This window comes from Osmia lignaria, chromosome 12 (genome assembly GCF_051020975.1).
Source record: "Osmia lignaria lignaria isolate PbOS001 chromosome 12, iyOsmLign1, whole genome shotgun sequence".
Classification (NCBI taxonomy): Eukaryota; Metazoa; Arthropoda; class Insecta; order Hymenoptera; family Megachilidae; genus Osmia; species Osmia lignaria.
This window is the reverse complement of record NC_135043.1, coordinates 9,471,628-9,488,760: the sequence shown is the minus strand read 5'-3', so window position 1 is coordinate 9,488,760 and position 17,133 is coordinate 9,471,628. Positions and strand designations below refer to the sequence as shown.

At 37.0% G+C, this 17,133-nt stretch overlaps 1 protein-coding gene and 1 long non-coding RNA gene across 5 annotated transcripts in view; one reads left to right on the top strand and one right to left on the bottom strand.

The window, feature by feature from the left end:
* Positions 1 to 4,575: 4,575 nt before the first annotated feature.
* Positions 4,576 to 7,424, top strand: LOC117603137 (uncharacterized). The gene is made up of 3 exons (XM_034321971.2): positions 4,576 to 4,712; positions 6,945 to 7,201; positions 7,284 to 7,424. Exons 1-3 carry the CDS (start codon positions 4,649 to 4,651, stop codon positions 7,344 to 7,346), a joined length of 384 nt encoding a protein of 127 aa, XP_034177862.1. The 5' UTR covers positions 4,576 to 4,648; the 3' UTR covers positions 7,347 to 7,424.
* Positions 7,425 to 7,729: 305 nt separating this feature from the next.
* Positions 7,730 to 17,133, bottom strand: part of LOC117603138 (uncharacterized) — a 118,781-nt gene continuing 109,377 nt past the window's right edge. Inside the window, exons 5-8 of one of the 4 annotated variants that reach the window (XR_004581149.2) lie at positions 12,067 to 12,111; positions 11,820 to 12,010; positions 10,867 to 11,305; positions 7,730 to 10,511 (exon numbers count right to left, since the gene is read on the bottom strand). This is a non-coding gene — a long non-coding RNA (uncharacterized LOC117603138). Of the gene's footprint in view, positions 10,676 to 10,866; positions 11,306 to 11,819; positions 12,011 to 12,066; positions 12,112 to 17,133 lie in introns of all 4 variants that reach the window. The other 3 variants (XR_004581148.2, XR_004581147.2, XR_004581146.2) reach the window with 3 other exon arrangements.

Genomic DNA, 17,133 nt, shown 5'->3' with positions numbered 1-17,133 from the left:
AGCGTAGAAATTCGAAAGCAAATGGCGTTAGGAGTGGGAGCTCCAGACGCCATTGCATACAGTTTAAGAAGAGGCCGACACAGGGTGTGACCCCCGGTGTCGGCCACATGCAAAGTACTCTAAATTGGCACCTATGTGCTAAGGGCGTAAGGTCCCAGAGCACTTCTTTAGCGCCAATGTTGGTCGCCGTGGGGTTTTAGTCAGTAGGAATCTGACACTCCCCCGCCGCCCTCTCCCAGGGGACGGTGGGGGGTCTTATGCAAGATTTCCCCACGTTAAAAAAATAAAAAAAAAAAATTCACATCCCCACATCCCTTACATCTCATCATTCCTTACATATCTCCTTTCTTTATATCTCTGCATCCCTTACACCACAGCATCCCCTTCACCCCTGCATCCTTTACATCTCCGCATTCCTTACATCTCTCCTTTCTTTATATCCCTGCATTCCTTACATCATTGCATCGTCTACATCCCTACATTCCTTACATCCCTGCATCCTTTACATCTGTCCATTCCTTATATCTCTCCTTTCTTTATATCTCTGCATCCCTTTCACCCCTGCATCCTTTACATCTCCGCATTCCTTACATCTCTCCTTTCTTTATATCCCTGCATTCCTTACATCACTGCATCGTCTATATCCCTACATTCCTTACATCCCTGCACCCTTTACATCTGTCCATTCCTTACATCTCTCCTTTCTTTATATCTCTGCATCCCTTACACCTCAGCATCCCTTACATTTCATATCAGCGCCATCTGGTTTCAAGCAAAGGAACTAAAGCTTGCCGTAATTTTGGCCATCTAGCGGGAAAAATGTGAACTAAAATCTCGATGTCGAATCAGCGCCACCTGGTTTCAGAAAAAGGAACTAAATCAAGTAGCAATTTTGGCCCTCTAGCGGGAAAAATGTGAACTAAAATCTCGATGTCGAATCAGCGCCATCTGGTTTCGAAAAAAGGAACTAAATCAAGTAGTAATTTTGGCCCTCTAGCGGGAAAAATGTGAACTAAAATCTCGACCTCGAATCAGCGCCATCTGGTTTCAGAAAAAGGAACTAAATCAAGTAGCAATTTTGGCCCTCTAGCGGCAAAAATGTGAACTAAAATTTCAACGTCGAATCAGCGCCATCTGGCAGTGAAAATTGGAACTAAATTTATCACGATTTTAAAATCTCTGGTAAGGTGCATAAGGGATGCAGGGATGTACGGGATGCAGAGATGTAAGGGATGCAAAGGTGTAGGGCATAGAAGGATGTGGGGGATGCTGAGGTGTAAGGGATGCAGTGATATAAAGAAAGGAGAGATGTAAGGAATGGACAGATGTAAAGGATGGAGGGATGTAAGGAATGTAGGGGGAATATAGGGATGTAGATGATGCAGGGATGTAAGGAATGGAGGGGGAATATAGGGATGTAAATGATGCAGGGATGTAAGGAATGCAGGGATATAAAGAAAGGAGAGATGTAAGGAATGCGGAGATGTAAAGGATGCATGGGCGAAAGGGATGCTGTGGTGTAAGGAATGCAGGGATATAAAGAAAGGATAGATGTAAGGAATGCTGAGATGTAAGGGATGTAGGGATGTAAGGAATGCAGGGATATTTTTTTTTTTTTTTTTTAACGTGGGGAAATCTTGCATAAGACCCCCCACCGTCCCCTGGGGGAGGGCGGCGGGGGAGTGTCAGATTCCTACTGACTAAAACCCCACGGCGACCAACATTGGCGCTAAAGGAGTGCTCCGGGACCTTATATGTTATACCGGAGCCCCCCGCGCTTGGCACATAGGTGCCAATTTAGAGTACCATGCATGTGGCCGACACCGGGGGTCGCACCCTGTGTCGGCCTCTTCTTAGACTGCATGCAATGGCGTCTGGAGCCCCCACTCCTGACGCCATTTGCTTTTGATATCAAAAGCAACTAGCTATAATTAATATATTACATAAACTTATATGTGCATTAGCAGTCCGTTTATGAAGTTACGAATTTATTAGAAATTGGTGTAGCCATTTAAACACTTTTGACTGACTTGGCAATTTATTGGACTTTCTTTTGGAAATGTCAATGGATAGATCTATAGGAGAGGGCATGAACATTGAAAAACAGCTGCAATCGAAGCCGTTTCAGGATTTCCGAGTTCGTAAATCTAGCGCGCAAGAATTCACAATGAGTGAAATATTACTGGAAAGGAAAGAAGAATTGATTGCTCGGATTGCTCTGCCACGATTTAAAACCAGAACTTCCTATATAATGTTAGCCAATTAAGCTATCCCAAACTTATTTACGAATCCCTTTGTATAAGGTTTAAAATCTAAGATAAAATTAATTTGATAACTTAATAGAATTGTACTAATATTTCCTCTACAAATGAGAGTTTGGACTGCGCCAATATAATGAGAGCCTAATGTATTTTATTTTCATATTATTTTTATTTACTCATAGAATAAGAAAGGAATTGAAATCTCCTATAGATGATAAACAATTTTAATTTGAAAGAAAAATGAAATTTCAACTGTAAATAATACATTGGTTCGGCAAAGTTTCTACACTATCCGAGGGTTAACAAAGGAGGAATTTCTACTAACTGCAGTCCGTATTAGTGACCATGAAACGGAAGCAGCTTCCAACAAAGGCCTGGAACGAATTTTGCATCAACGATGTTACGTTCAAACCGGAAACATCGCGATATTGTTCTCGGTACGATGCTCGGATTTTTACGATACGTTTTTACAGCTGAGGAGCCGTATTTGTTACTGCACAGAGCGGTATGAAAAGTTGCATAAACAGAGTCGGTTGTTCGTTGTTGTACTGGAAGTACCTCAACAAGCTATCTATGTATAATAACTTCTATGTTTTCGAAGATAGGAAAGAATATTTTTAAACAAAAGTGTTTTCAATATAAAAAGAAATACCTGTGGAAATATTAAAAATATTTTACAGCTGTTTCTTACAGATATAATACTTAAAGTTTCCAATTCATCCAAGTTTCTATCACCTAGGAATATATAAAGTATTTTTAAATCTACGTTAATTGATTTTAACATTTTTATTGACAGATTGTATGTAATTATTTATTAAACTTTTATAAAAATCAATGCCAAGATTAATTATCTGAGCTGCTTACAGAAGTTAATATAATTTTAATTCTGATTTAAATAAATTAACTGCTCACGTAAAATTAATGCGGAGAAATAGGATCAGTCGATTGGATTATTGAACCGAAACGTTCTCCATACATAATTTTCATATTGGTAACTAATTCATAATGACGAGTTAATATTGAATCACGAACCCGAATGAAATAATGAATATTAACACTATACATCTATATAATTGGATGAACACGGAAATGCGAGGCATGAAATATTTACGAAGGATATTATTTATTTTGTATTTATATTCACTGATTAGTGTAAAATAATTTACAATAAAAAATATTTAAATATCTCCATCGCGTCTATTATTTTCTAAAAAAATCCTTCTTTTCTCAGTCCACGCTTACTCCTGAATCTCGTTTAAGATTCTGTAACTAGTACCAGGTAACAAGGTTGGACGGAATCTCATCAAAATTTCAAGCAGCAACGTCTTTGAATCGTCACGCTCGTAAATTCTCACTCGTTGCGTGGCTGCAACCTGGCTCGAAAGAGATTTATCTGTTCATTGACGCGAATCTCTCGACTGTGCTTGCAAAAATTTGTATCGTTTCCGAGGGGAAAGGGGTTGTACAGAGAAAAATTCTCGTCGAACGCGACGTCGATAGATACGCGAAAAAGTAAGAGCGTTGTCAAGCTTGAAAGCCCCGCGGGGATCGAAGCCGCGTTGGGACTTTCGGAATCGGGAATATCAGGGATATGGCGTGCACCACCGTGAAATTTTACGACATCGACCCCTCCTCTACCTTTCCGGCAATTTTACCAAAAAACTTTCTCATCGCAAACACGACGACTGTTCGAAAGTAACTAATTGCGTTTGATGCAGGAGCGAATTAAGATATCCAGGGGCCCGGGGCTATTAAATCTTCGAGGATCCTGTTGGTTGATAAACTCGCTTAAAAAATTGAAATTTCGTTCTGAATAAATTGAAATAACATTTAAAAAGTTGTATGGAAATTTGAAAAGAGCACAGAGAGGAAATAAATGTCAAGCAATAGCAATAAATTATTTTATTGCTTAGTTTTAACATTTTTCTTGAACGTATCGAGCATAAATTTTACATTTATTTGAAAGCGTCGTTATTCTCTTACTGGAGACTTTAGACACGTATATGCGAATGTTCGCAGGAAAAATTGTATCTCTTTAGCTTCCACTAAGGTGCAACCTCACGTCGACGAATAGGAACGTTTACGTGACTACGATTTTAATACTGCACGGCATATACGCGATAAACATTTTCCACTCTATGTTTCATGCTTCGATAAATTCCTTATCTTTGAATTTCTAAAGTCTCCAAGAATTAATCTTTTGTCTATGGATTAATAAAAAAAAAAATATCTATGAAAAATTCTATTTTTCTATTATGAACTCAGTCACAAATCAATGAAACAGTACGCTGTTTTGATCCACATGTAGGAATATAAAAATTCATAGAGTTGTTAAATAATTATTTCGCGCAGTATGCTTTGACGGGGAATAATTTTTATTTGAAAGTATGCGGCGGAAGAATTATCCCAAACGGACCAGAAATAATCGTTCCAGAATAAGAAGGCGTACAAGTAAGTGAAAATACCATTGTAACTTACTGACCTTTTGAGGTTTGAACTTTACCAATAATGTTAAAGAATTCTAAAGATAGTAAAATGACGTTAGTGTTTAATAGACATAATGAAGATGTATTTTTAAATAGAATCGATACGTCAGTATTTTTATACACTTTAAAAGAAACATATTTTGCATACATGAAGTGTTTGGAGGTTAATTAGCAGTAATGTAATTTGTAGAAGCTTCAATGACATTTTGTTTGAATTATAGAAAATATTTTTAAAATTCTATAATTTCTAAGGGGCCTGAACCACCCCAGAAGAAGGTCTAACAAGGGAAACTATCCAAGTGTTACACTCACTTATTAATGAAAATTTGTCAGCTTGTAGATACCTCCTTTTGGGGGCAGACGGCTAATTATTTAAAAGATATTAACAATTACATTTAGTTACTCCTTACATTCTGAAGTATGACTAACTCACCCATACAACTCGTAATCTAGAGATCCACGGTTCAAATCCTTGGTTCCCAACATTTTTTTTTTTTTTAATGACAATTTGTCTCTTTTTGAATAACTATTACATAAAAATGTTCATAAAATAAAAAAAAAAAATTGTTGAGAACCGAGGATTTGAACCGAGGACCTTTAGATTGCGAGTCATGGATCCGCTCCGTGGTTAAACACATGACTCGCAATCTAAAGGTCCTCGGTTCAAATCCTTGGTCCCCAACAAATTTTTTTTTTTTTTTTTTTTAAATGATAATTTGTCTCTTTTTGAATAATTAAAATTCTATATAATTCTAAACTAAAATTCTATATTCTATTTTGAATAACTTAAATTCTATAAAAATTGCAGTGTATGTAATTAATTATTAATAAATGCAATGATTATAGCACAGCTGTAATAGTTATTCAAAAAGAGACAAATTATAATTAAAAAAAAAAATTGTTGGGAACCGAGGATTTGAACCGAGGACCTTTAGATTGCGAGTCATGGATCCGCTCCGTGGTTAGACACATGACTCGCAATCTAAAGGTCCTCGGTTCAAATCCTTGGTTCCCAACAATTTTTTTTTTTTTCTTTAAATGATAATTTGTCTTTTTTGAATAATTAAAATTCTATATAATTCTAAACTATAAATTCTTATATGCCGCCCCTGCTAATTATGAATTTTTGGCCCATGATAATGAAATACATGTCTGTTCATTTATTTAATCGAGTTCGAAAAAGGAGAAGGTTACAAAGTCGGTTGTATTTTTTGTAAAAAATTATTTTATTTATGTTTTACAAAATTCTTTGAACCATCGTTTCGAAAGAGAGGTATCAGATTATTTTGTTGGAAACGCGATGTCGAGCAAGATAGCGGGAAATGCACAACAAAGTGGCTGCCAGGACAAACGTAGAACGGGAGAACTGAAAATCACGATAAAATGAGGGTAGGAGGTAGAAGAGTGGTGATGCTGGTGGAAGGGTGTGAAACCGAAGTGGTCCCGCACTTTACGAAATGAGATACACCCACGCCTATAAAGAGACAACCACACCTATGTGTACGCGACACACTGTCTCCGCGAGTTAAGGTTAGCATCGCAATTGCGATTGAAAATCGTCGAAAGCATTTCGATTCGGGGGAAACAGAATCGTCCCTCTGTTCGGTATACAGGGTGGGCCAACCAAAATTCAACTATCAATCTGTGTTCTAAAATATCAGAAGGAGCAAAATTCAAAAATTCTGGAATTCAACATTTCAGAATTTTCAAGTTTCCAAAATTCTACTTCTACCATTTCTCCGAGAGACATTTCGATTAAGGTAATCCGCAACAGTTCCAGGTGAACGAACCAAATGATAATTCTGATCTGTTCGCTTTCAAGAACTTTTCCCAAAGTGCCTATCTTCGTAAATCGAATTCTTTACCCCACATTCGTTCTTTTTTCCATGCTATCTGAATCTTATCCGTGGGTACACTTCTGGGAATCCAACATTAAATGTTAGACAGAAAGTTTCAGTATAGTTGGCTGATCGACAATCCTATTATCTACCGTATATTTGAAGTTAAATATGGTTTTTCATCCTAAGGAACATTATACAATATAAAAATATCCTAAGTGCTTTAGAGATCTAGAAATAAATTTCCAACAACGAAGCTTGTTAGTGATCTTTTAATTTTACGCCTATTGTGAATATTGATAAAAAGCTGAAGAATTAAATTTTCTTTACACCATTTTTACCATGTTTGAATCGCACAGACCGGACGTACATAATATCGAAAAAGGCGGAGGCGATTCTATCGTCGGTTCTGGCAGACATCCTCGAGGAGTCGTTGGAGGATGCAAGAAACTTGGCGGTGACCGCTGGCAAGAGCAGGGTGACTCGGGAAGAAATGGAAAAGTCGTTGAAAAATCTCTGTCTGCGTTTGAGCACCGCGGCCAACACACGAATTGATCCTTGGAACACCCTCGAGGACACCGACGACGATAATAACGAGGCCGGTAACTCGTCCAAGGTTGGTCGAACGAAGAGCCGCGGATAATTAAAATTCTGCCGTCGGACCATCCATCGTCGATAAACAAAATAGGTTGTTTCAGAAGGGTCGGATCAACGCTGTAGAATCTCATCGCGATGTGACGGAGACCACAACCGCGAAATAGTTACGATCTATCGCAATCTACGTTTCTTTCGATAATCACGTTCGCTATTGGCAGAAAAATCACGATTACGACGGTGATCAATCATGTACAAATTTGCGTGAACGAATAACCCTCTCTTATGTGATTATTCTTGTCGAATTTATGTCTTCCTGTATTCATGGAAAATAAATCATGTTTTAAATCAATACCGGCTATTTTAAAAATTTATTCCAAGAAATACCTTATATTGCTTGATACATATTAATTTACTCTTAATTTATACAATTGTTCTATCAGAAACTGATCTAACAAAAGTACGATAACCAGGAAAATCTTTCTACAGAAAAATCTAGGAGGCAGGGATTTTCCATGATATTTTTTAGTCAGTTTTATTCGAGCGTTGAAAATTCCACGGTTTTTTTTTTTTTTCTATAACGAGATGGTAGATATCAGGTTGGTCAGGCGACGAACGGTCACGAAACATTTTTCGTCGACGTTCGAGCCGAGAGAGAAAGATCGGGGAAAAAGGCAGACAGCGATAATCAATCGAAAAATGATTTCGGATAGCGAAACGGATCGGCCGTTCCATCGATAAATCTTTAAAACTAGCGATTAAGCAGATACGTCGCGCCGCTGAAACGAATGTCCACAATTTTCGGAATCCTGCCTATAGAGCAGCTGAAATATATTACGCTTATGTATCGAAGCGTCGAACGAAATTTCGATCGTTCGATCTGATCTCGTTCCTGCGCCTCGACATTCTCTCTACGTAGATGTTAACACGATAATCTTGTTTTTGCATAAACATTTATTTTTGCGGGAAAATTTGTCAGATATATTAATGACGACTTCAGCTAATATACTATGCAAAATAATTTTTCATTAAAAAAAAAAGTGTCTGTCCCAATTTAAAAAATGTTATTCTGCTTTAAAAAGTGGTCGAAAGGCTTAATTATAATTAAGCTTATATTTATTAAGGTTTATTTAACTGGTGATATTAACCAAAGAGTGACACGTGTAATTTATTCAAATGATATACATTTCATTTATGAAATTTGAGATGTTATGGATTGTAGGTCGGATGTGATGCATAGTTCGACATGGCGCTTGCGATGGGAGACGCGGTGGCACCCCATTAATGACGGGGAGGCTCTTATGCTATTAGACCAGGCATTGTACAATCATGAAGCTCATTTATGTGCTAATCCGAATGACAAAACAGGGTTTTAAAACATTTATGGATGTAGTATCGAGGTCTGAAGCTTATGAATTCAAATTATACGGATTCTGTCGGTGCAACGTGTATTTTACTATGAAAACTGCAATTTACACGAATAATATTAGTTGAAAATAGCGTTTTCGTTACATTGAATTTTCATCCATTATACGAGAGTAAAATATAATAAATTATAATAAAAAATTAGCTTAGAAAATATGGGTGTTCCAATTATTATCGTTGCAAGAGGGGTAGAAAAATAGAAAAATAGAAAAATAGTAAAATAGTGAAAGAAATATTTTTATTAAACTAAAGTAGAGCAGCAAGGATGCTAAATATTTGTTTTTCTATTCAAATTAATAGTAGCTGAAAAATTGATAGGGAACATTACCATGACCACCAATTAACCAATTAATTAATAATGGTCTGGGTCCCAGGTAGAAATCGTTGGGTGTAAATAATTAATCGATACCAATTATCCGCTTCTATTTACCCGGCGGCTATCGATGAACTATGAACCAATAGCCGAGCTTCGTTTCCTCGAGCAACTCGCTTCGATCTTGTAAAAGTTTCATTGTTAATGAAATATTCCAATAAAGCTAGACCTTACATTAACGAAAGGAGGACTGTCATCGACCCGGAGTACTTTTAATTTCCCGGCGGGATTCTAAAAAAAACTTCCTCCCTGCTTCGAGCTAAGAGCGTTTCAGGACGATCGAGGGTGTTGCGACGGTGGCCAAGCAGAGAATGAGTAACTGCAAGAAGTAGATGAGGAAATGAGAAAACGGTATTCGGAGAATTTCGACTTTTCGTTGAAAATCATCTCCGACACTTTTCTTGAAACTGTTGAATTTGAAAATGAATATGCCAAAAATATTTTTTGATACTAGGTGTAATAAATAAAAAAAAGAAGTTATTACTTAAATGTTTTGTATAATCAATTTTTCAGTTTTTCTATTTTTCTATTTTTGCAAGGTCTATTAAACATTGCATTTACTGGTCTCGGATTAAAACCAGCCACAAACTTTTGAAAAAGAAATTTTCGAGGAATGAAATATCTCGTTACGAAAAACTTAGCGCAAGCTTGCACGACGCGACGCTTTCTTCCTCCATCTTTTGACTTTTCCACGGAAATTCGATTTAATAACGCAGAACTGGAGCGTCGCGGGGTGCATTGAGCCGCACGGCGATACGAAAAGAGGTAAAAATCCCGGTGCAGAACAGAAACTAAAAAAGAAACCGAACTCATATCCCAAATATTGCGGCTACGCTCGAAACTCCTTTCTTCCACCAAGCCTGAACTCTCCTTTGAACACCGTTCTCGCTATACCGCGTTTTCTTCCCACCGATTTTAATGTTCGGCATCCACTACCTTGTCAGTCGACTGAATCGTCGAACAATTTCCCGAAACTATTTCTCGAGAAAGAAAAAAAAAATAAAAAAAGAAATGAAAATACATTAAAGAAATTAAGCTTGAAATTTAAATGCAAACTATAATTTGCATCGAAACTATTTTTTCTATTTTTCATTATCTACGTTCCTGAATGATAAGTTCTTTCAATCGCGTCACCGAGTTATTTCACCTTAGCCGTCAACGATTTCTGAAAACTGTCACGGCGATGATGAGAACGAAACATCCGTGACGTGGAAAGTCAGGGAAATTCTAGGAAAGAACGACGTAGGGAAGAAACAAGTACGTTAAAAGAAAGGAAGGAAAGGTTGGCGAGGGAGAAGGACGGACCAGGGAGAAGGACAGTGGCCCACGGTTACTACGAACTACACAATACTTGGTCGTCTCACAATGGAGCAAGCTCCGGGCTGCGGGCGAGCAGGCGGAATGAGTTTTTCTCCGTTTGCCGTTGAGAAGACTATTTTAGTTTCTATTCTTTCACCTCACGACACGGCTCTTCCCTCTCCGTCTGGAACGACCTTTTCTTCGCCTGAGAACGTCTCATCCACCGGTTCCCTCTCTGTCGGTACCGTAAAGTTATTATTTTACGAAGCCTCCAGGAGGCGGAATCTATCTGAAACTCATTTCGTACGGGGACCGCGTGAAACCGAAATTAATTTGTTGCCGACCCTCGCCTTGACGAATTTCAAGAATTTCCGGAACGAGAACTTTTCCAAGTATTAGCTGCGTCCAATTGGTCGATACCGGATGACCCAGTCGGAGGAGTAAACGGAGAAACGAGATAATTCGGAGTAGAGAAATTATTCTTAGAAAGTAAATAATAGTGTGGTTGAGAGAAATATAGGAAGAAATTTTTATGAAATATTTTACAAGATTTTCTAATATCAAAAAATTGTACGTATAATAATACCAACCTTGTTGATGGATTTTTGTAACAGCATCGAAAGAGTTAAAATGGCAGCTATCCCACGGGTCAGCCGGTCCATTTTTGGCAACGTGCCGTGCAACATTAATCCTTGGAGACCGCGTGCGCATAAAGGTGGCTCAGGTGGTTATACGTACGCGAGAGGAGAAAAGTCTGCTCCTCTCTATTTCACCACCACGAAAATACCCCTTTTGTTTCTTCTAATGCTCACCTTCCCCTTTTCATCCCTCGGCGTTCGTTTCTTTCCTCGCACGCTCTTACACGCCCCTCTATCCTCTTCCCTTTGCCAGCGCGAACAACTTCGACGGAGGCCAGTCCCGTGTTCCTGGGATAATGAAAGGACCCTCGAAACGAAGTCCATTGACGACGCCGACCGATCCAGCTCGTTTAATCCGCGCAGAGCATACTGGATTCTCCTCGTATATCACCTGGAAATAAAAAGTTTACTGGCTGTAGTTAAAAGCATTATCCTTCGAGGCGACAAAGGATATCGTGTTGCCTCGGTCGAAGGATCGTCTTGTAATTGTGTCAGGTGAATTTAGAAGATCCTGTAATCGTGTACTTATTTTAACACTTCCATGGTTCAAACACGGCCATGAGAACCCATCAAAATTGTCAACCCTTCATACCTGACGTACATTTTAGTTGCATAAACTTTCACTTGGAAAATTATCATGAAGCTCATTATAGGAAATTTACTAAAAAAAGAAACTTGAAGAATATTTTAAAAAATTATTATTGATTTATTATGTTTCTCTCGATATCAACAAATTTTTCATAATAGAGATAATTAGTTAATTAGGTAATTAATTAAGGATATAGATCAGAAAAATTATAAAAAGATATTAATTAACAAGGCACACATGATTATGTAATAATATTGAGCTTCTCCTAATTATTGAATCAAAAGGGATCCAGTTGAATACTATTATAATATCGTACTTTTTCCAGACGATATCCCACGGAGTGGAAGATTGAAATCATTCAATTTACTCTTCGTAATTAGTTGTAATCCCATTCTAATTAATAATCACTTTATGGAAGTGTCTATTTATGTAAGCTTGTGTACCGAACACCGTTAGACTAAACAATCTTCGAAGCAATCAGGGTGGTCTGACCGAAGCCGAAATTAACTGAAAACAAATTAATTTCAGTCTCGCGCCGGTCTACCCGAGAACCCCTTTCATACCTGACGACTATGTGAAACCTTGTAACCACGCCTCCTTAGGCTTCTCTGAAATAATTATACTAACTTGATCAGATCCTAATTAAATAGTAAAGCTCATTTGTGATATTTGTAAAAAGGATAGAAACAAGGAAATAGATTTATATGAATATTTTGAAATGAAATAAATTTGAAGACTGTTCTAAGAAAAAGTAATAAGTAGATTTAGCCGTGATGAAAGTTGAACGTGTGAACGAGTCGAAGAGAAAGGTAATATTGTTTCTCTTCCGGAAAGTGATTCCTTCAGAAGACTTCCCGTCCAGTGATCTCTCTTATCCCTGAATCCTTGGATCTGTGAAAACATCGCTACTATTTGTTGAACAAAATTGAAAAATTCTGGCGCACGTTGTTGAATTTTCGCCCGAGCTACGTGACATTTTTTAAAAATGAAAAATAGAAACGCTAAAAATATCGTCTCATTTCTATCATCTTTCAATATTCTTATTTCAATGTTTTATGCATTAAGAAATACTATAAATATGTTTTGTTTAAAAAATAATAATCTGTTGATGGAATTTTTCTGTGATTAATAAAAAAAGAAACAAACTCAAATGTTTGTCGAGATTTAAGAAGTTTGAAAATTCTTCAAAGTGATATTTTTCTTGAATTCCAAGGAAAAATACAGCAATCGTTTAACAAATGCAATAAAAATACAGACGGAAAGGAGGAAAATATCCTTCTTATTTGCTTCAGGAATCGTGTGCAGACTATATTCGAGGAAAATATATAGGTAAAGGTGGGATCAAAGAGCTGCATGAATCTCGCTTTCATAGGGTCACATTGCCCCATGGTCGAATGAACGCATTTAACCTCCCTGCAGCAAGAACAAACGAAGAAGAGGTCCTGTGTTTCCTTCGCCTGAAAAATTTATTCGACTATCTTCATCATGGGTCCCTGTGCCATCAGAAATTTAAAAATGCAAATGAACTTATAATATCGACGAGAATAAATGAATTAATTTCTTCTGTTCAAATGAAATGAAAAAGGAGAGATATCTTTCTAACAAAGGAAAAGTTTCTTATTTTCATTTCTCTCAAGAAATTTGAATTTTATAATTTTTTATATTAAATCGAAGACATTTCCCTTTTTATTATTTATAGAATGAAATAAAAATATTATAAATCAATATTATTACACCAGAAAATCAATTTTTGAAACGTAAAAGTCACGTTACATGACAATTACATCCACCGGTGTCTTCATAGAAATGATCCTCCTATCACGAGGATAATAGCCTGTTCCCGGAAAAACTTTCGGCAGATTCGACAGGGTCTCATTGAAACTTTTCCGCGTGACTGCGGGATCAGGGCCGTGGCAAGCAACCGATGCACGTGTCGAAGTTGGATGTTAGGTCGGAACGAGGCTCGGGTAATCCGATTCAAGGTTTGACAGCGACGCCGGAAGGAATGTTATGCTGATTGTAAGAACGAGCAAACCGAACGAAAGCGTTTTCTCTGCGGGAAGCATGGTCGCGAGCAATTGCACGGCATCGCTTCTGGTTTCTCCGTGTCGCTTACGGAATCCGTAATATCGAGGAAAGACTTACAGAGCGGATTTGACAGACGCAATTTAGCCTGGTTCAGGGGAAGGAAGCAAAGCCATTCGACGTATCATCGAGCCCTACCCGCCTTGGAAATAGAGAATCTGTTCTGGCGTAATCCGTGAACGGATGAATCTCCTTCTTCCGGAATGCGCTTATTGCTACATACCAGTGACTTCGTTTCCGACCGGTTTCTTTAGCCAATTTTTTTCGATACTTATCGTTTACCGAACTTCTCGTGGAAACTTTGCTTAGATTAGCATTTGTGTAAGGATTAAATAAAGAAAAATTCTGGCTCTCTCCATGGTCCGCCATCAGAGAGTTAAAATGTCCGTGTATTCATTTGTAACGTTTAAATAAGTGTTTCTATTTTACAATAAAAGATTTATTGGGTATAATAAATGAAGTTATTGAATCCTAAAAGCGAATCACTAAACCGGGCGTTTTTCGATTTCAAAATATGACGACGAGGCTACGATTTCTCTTATCATCTGTCGACTTTCCCCATCGAATAAAATGCTCATCGAGCCGCCTCGATTCGATCAGATTCCACCAGTTGCGAAATCATATTTAGAGATTGCAAGCGTTTACGTCGAAAACGAATGATTTATTGGATATACCGCGTCCCAAGAAATCTGGAAGCGTCACGCGTGAAACCATGACTTCCTTCCGTTTTCGTTCGATAGAAGGAGCGACGGAGACGCTGTACCACTTTCCTCTATTTCTAGATAGACGATGATAGAAAATAGGAACGCGAAGAGGAGAAGAGAAGCACGAAGAATAAAGGAAATTGTGGAGCGGAATGAATTTGATCAAAACTACTTTTCAGTAATTGCTCGTAAAAAGAAAGAAATCATTCTATTGGATCGTTCAATTTTGGATTTGTAATTTACTATCCCTTATAATATAATTTCCTTGAAGGACAGACGAGACAAAAATATTTAATTGCATACGAAATAAAAGGGAATAAGAGAAATCTCTGAGATGTCACGGTAAAGGGTTAATTCATTTCATGTCAGCACTTTTGTAAATCTTCGATTACCTCGACAATTATCCTTAAAATGGGTAGTAAAACTGTGTTGAAAGAACATCGAGAACAGAAACAATAGGGAAGCGAGGGAGGTGCGGTAGGGTGGTAAGAGATGTGCGATAGAACGCTTCGAAAGGAGTAAGGGCGTTCGTCGTTCCTTCCGCGATCTTGGTATAAACTCGTTAGTCGAGCCCAACAACTCCCGGGAATTAATTCCATTGTAGCACAAACGCGGGAGCTATGTTAATTCCAACGTTTTAACGCTAATAGCGTGTAGTATGGGAGGCTGCGTTCACGCGTGTGTGGGAGTGTACGTGTGCGCGTGACACCACGCGTTCTCTATGCTCCGTTAATTCGGCTTTCGAGGACTTAATTCAGTCTCGCATCAGTGCCCAAGAAATAGCATTTTAGCACCGTCAAAAGGATAGAAAGGCCGATTGTAAATCGTAGCCAAGTTTGTCGCTCCAACAGTCTTGAAAGATTAATTATTATAATTTGCATAAAAGTTGCAGTCGTAATATGAGAATTTAATATTTCTGTATTTTAAAATTTTCAGAATCTTTAAGTTCAGTGATTCAAAAATTTCGAAATTTCAATCTTTCCAAGTAAGATTCTAAACTTCTAAAGTTCAGAAATTCCAAATTTCCAAATTATCGAAGTTTCAAATTCGGAGGGTGAAGAATAAGATAAAGTATATTTGTCGATTTTCTAATTAGGTATCCTCGTTAACCGATTTCCACACTCGTTCTTCCAAGCTTCGTGTCTACTTCAATTCACATTCGATAATTGTTCCTCGCTTAACGACTACGTGTCCCACCCTACTCCAAATTTTTTGCCGATTAACTGTGAAGAGTCCATCACAGTGATTAAACCTATTAAAAGTTTTTCTACCGATGTCACATTTAATTTGATCAATTTCCGCCGTACGATTTGACGAGTACCCTCGGTGTACTCTCGAGTTCATATTTGGGCCACTAATTACACAAGTTGAATAATTATTAATTTAACAATTTTTTATACTCTGTTTAACAATGAAGTATTGTAACACAGCAAAGATACGTTAATTTTCATGGATATTAAGTTGATTTAGGAGATTTCAAATGTACACTTATATAAATTCAGCTGGCTATTCAATTTAATCAATAATGAAAATATAAATGGCCGGAATATATTATACAAATTACAAATTTTGGTTTGGGTGTTACGTAAATTTGTTGTACTAATTTCAAGCAAATATGCATGGTATTATAAGTAATGAGATCTGTGCACGTTGTTGTGCAATACATTATTGAATGTATTAAAGAATATATTTCTATGATAGTACAAAATTAATAGGATATCAAATTCTGTGTGTCAAATAAATAAATTTGATTAAAAAATGATGCAAATTTTTGCAGAAGTATTAACATATTATAAATATTAAATCCAGTGAGGTGTACCCTATTCTGCATAATTACTATGATATCATCTATTTTAAAATACAATTTATTTTTCTATCACTAGATCCTACGACCAGCACCCTGATTACCACAATAATTATCGTAGTTGGTTGTCATAATGATATTGTGAAGTTAGCTTCACTAGAAGCAAGATGTTTTTGCACATAATTTCGTATCCGAACAATAGCTATCAAATGAAAGTTCCAAGTAAACTATGTTGGACCAATAGAACAGGTTTATGGTGTTTGGAATACGAGGGAAGTCATCCATCATTTAGGTGTGTATAATTTGGGTTTACAGGAAGTTGGAAGCACACGCAGAAGAGTGATGCGGTCGCCGGTGTGAGTGAGACTTTATCAGCTAGGCATCCATTACTTAGTCGTAAGAGATTACAAGAAGGGACACTTCTCAAGAATGTTATCATGCTTAGTTGTTTGTTTGGGAAGATTAGGGAGAATCTTTTTTATGTTGGAAGAATCGTTGAGTAAATCTACTGAAAGCCGAGTACTTTAATTAAATTCACTTATGAATTTAATCCCAAAATTTCAAAATTCTAAAATTCCCAAATTCTTAAAATTTTTAAATTCCAAGATTCCAATATAGCAAAATTCTAAAATTTCAATATTCCCAAATAGCAAAATATCAGAATTCCCAAGGTCTAAAATTCCAAAATTCCAAAATCCCAAAATTTCAAAATTCTAAAATCCCATAATTCCAATAAGATTATTAAAAAGTTCAGTGTTCAATAAATAAGATTCACTTACATCCTACTAACTCTATAATAATCCCTGCATTCCAATGTTTGCTACATGAACATTATCAGAAAATGTTTTATTGTCCAAGCGTTTCATAATCCGAACACTTTTGTTTATAAAATCGCATCCTGTTTGCTTTTCAAGCGGCAACATTCTACGGAAGATTAATTACAGTACAGCACGATACAATATAGCATTACGTATAATATGTAATTTGGTATGAATGCTATCGTGTAAACGTTTGCATTCCATTGTGATAATGAAAAT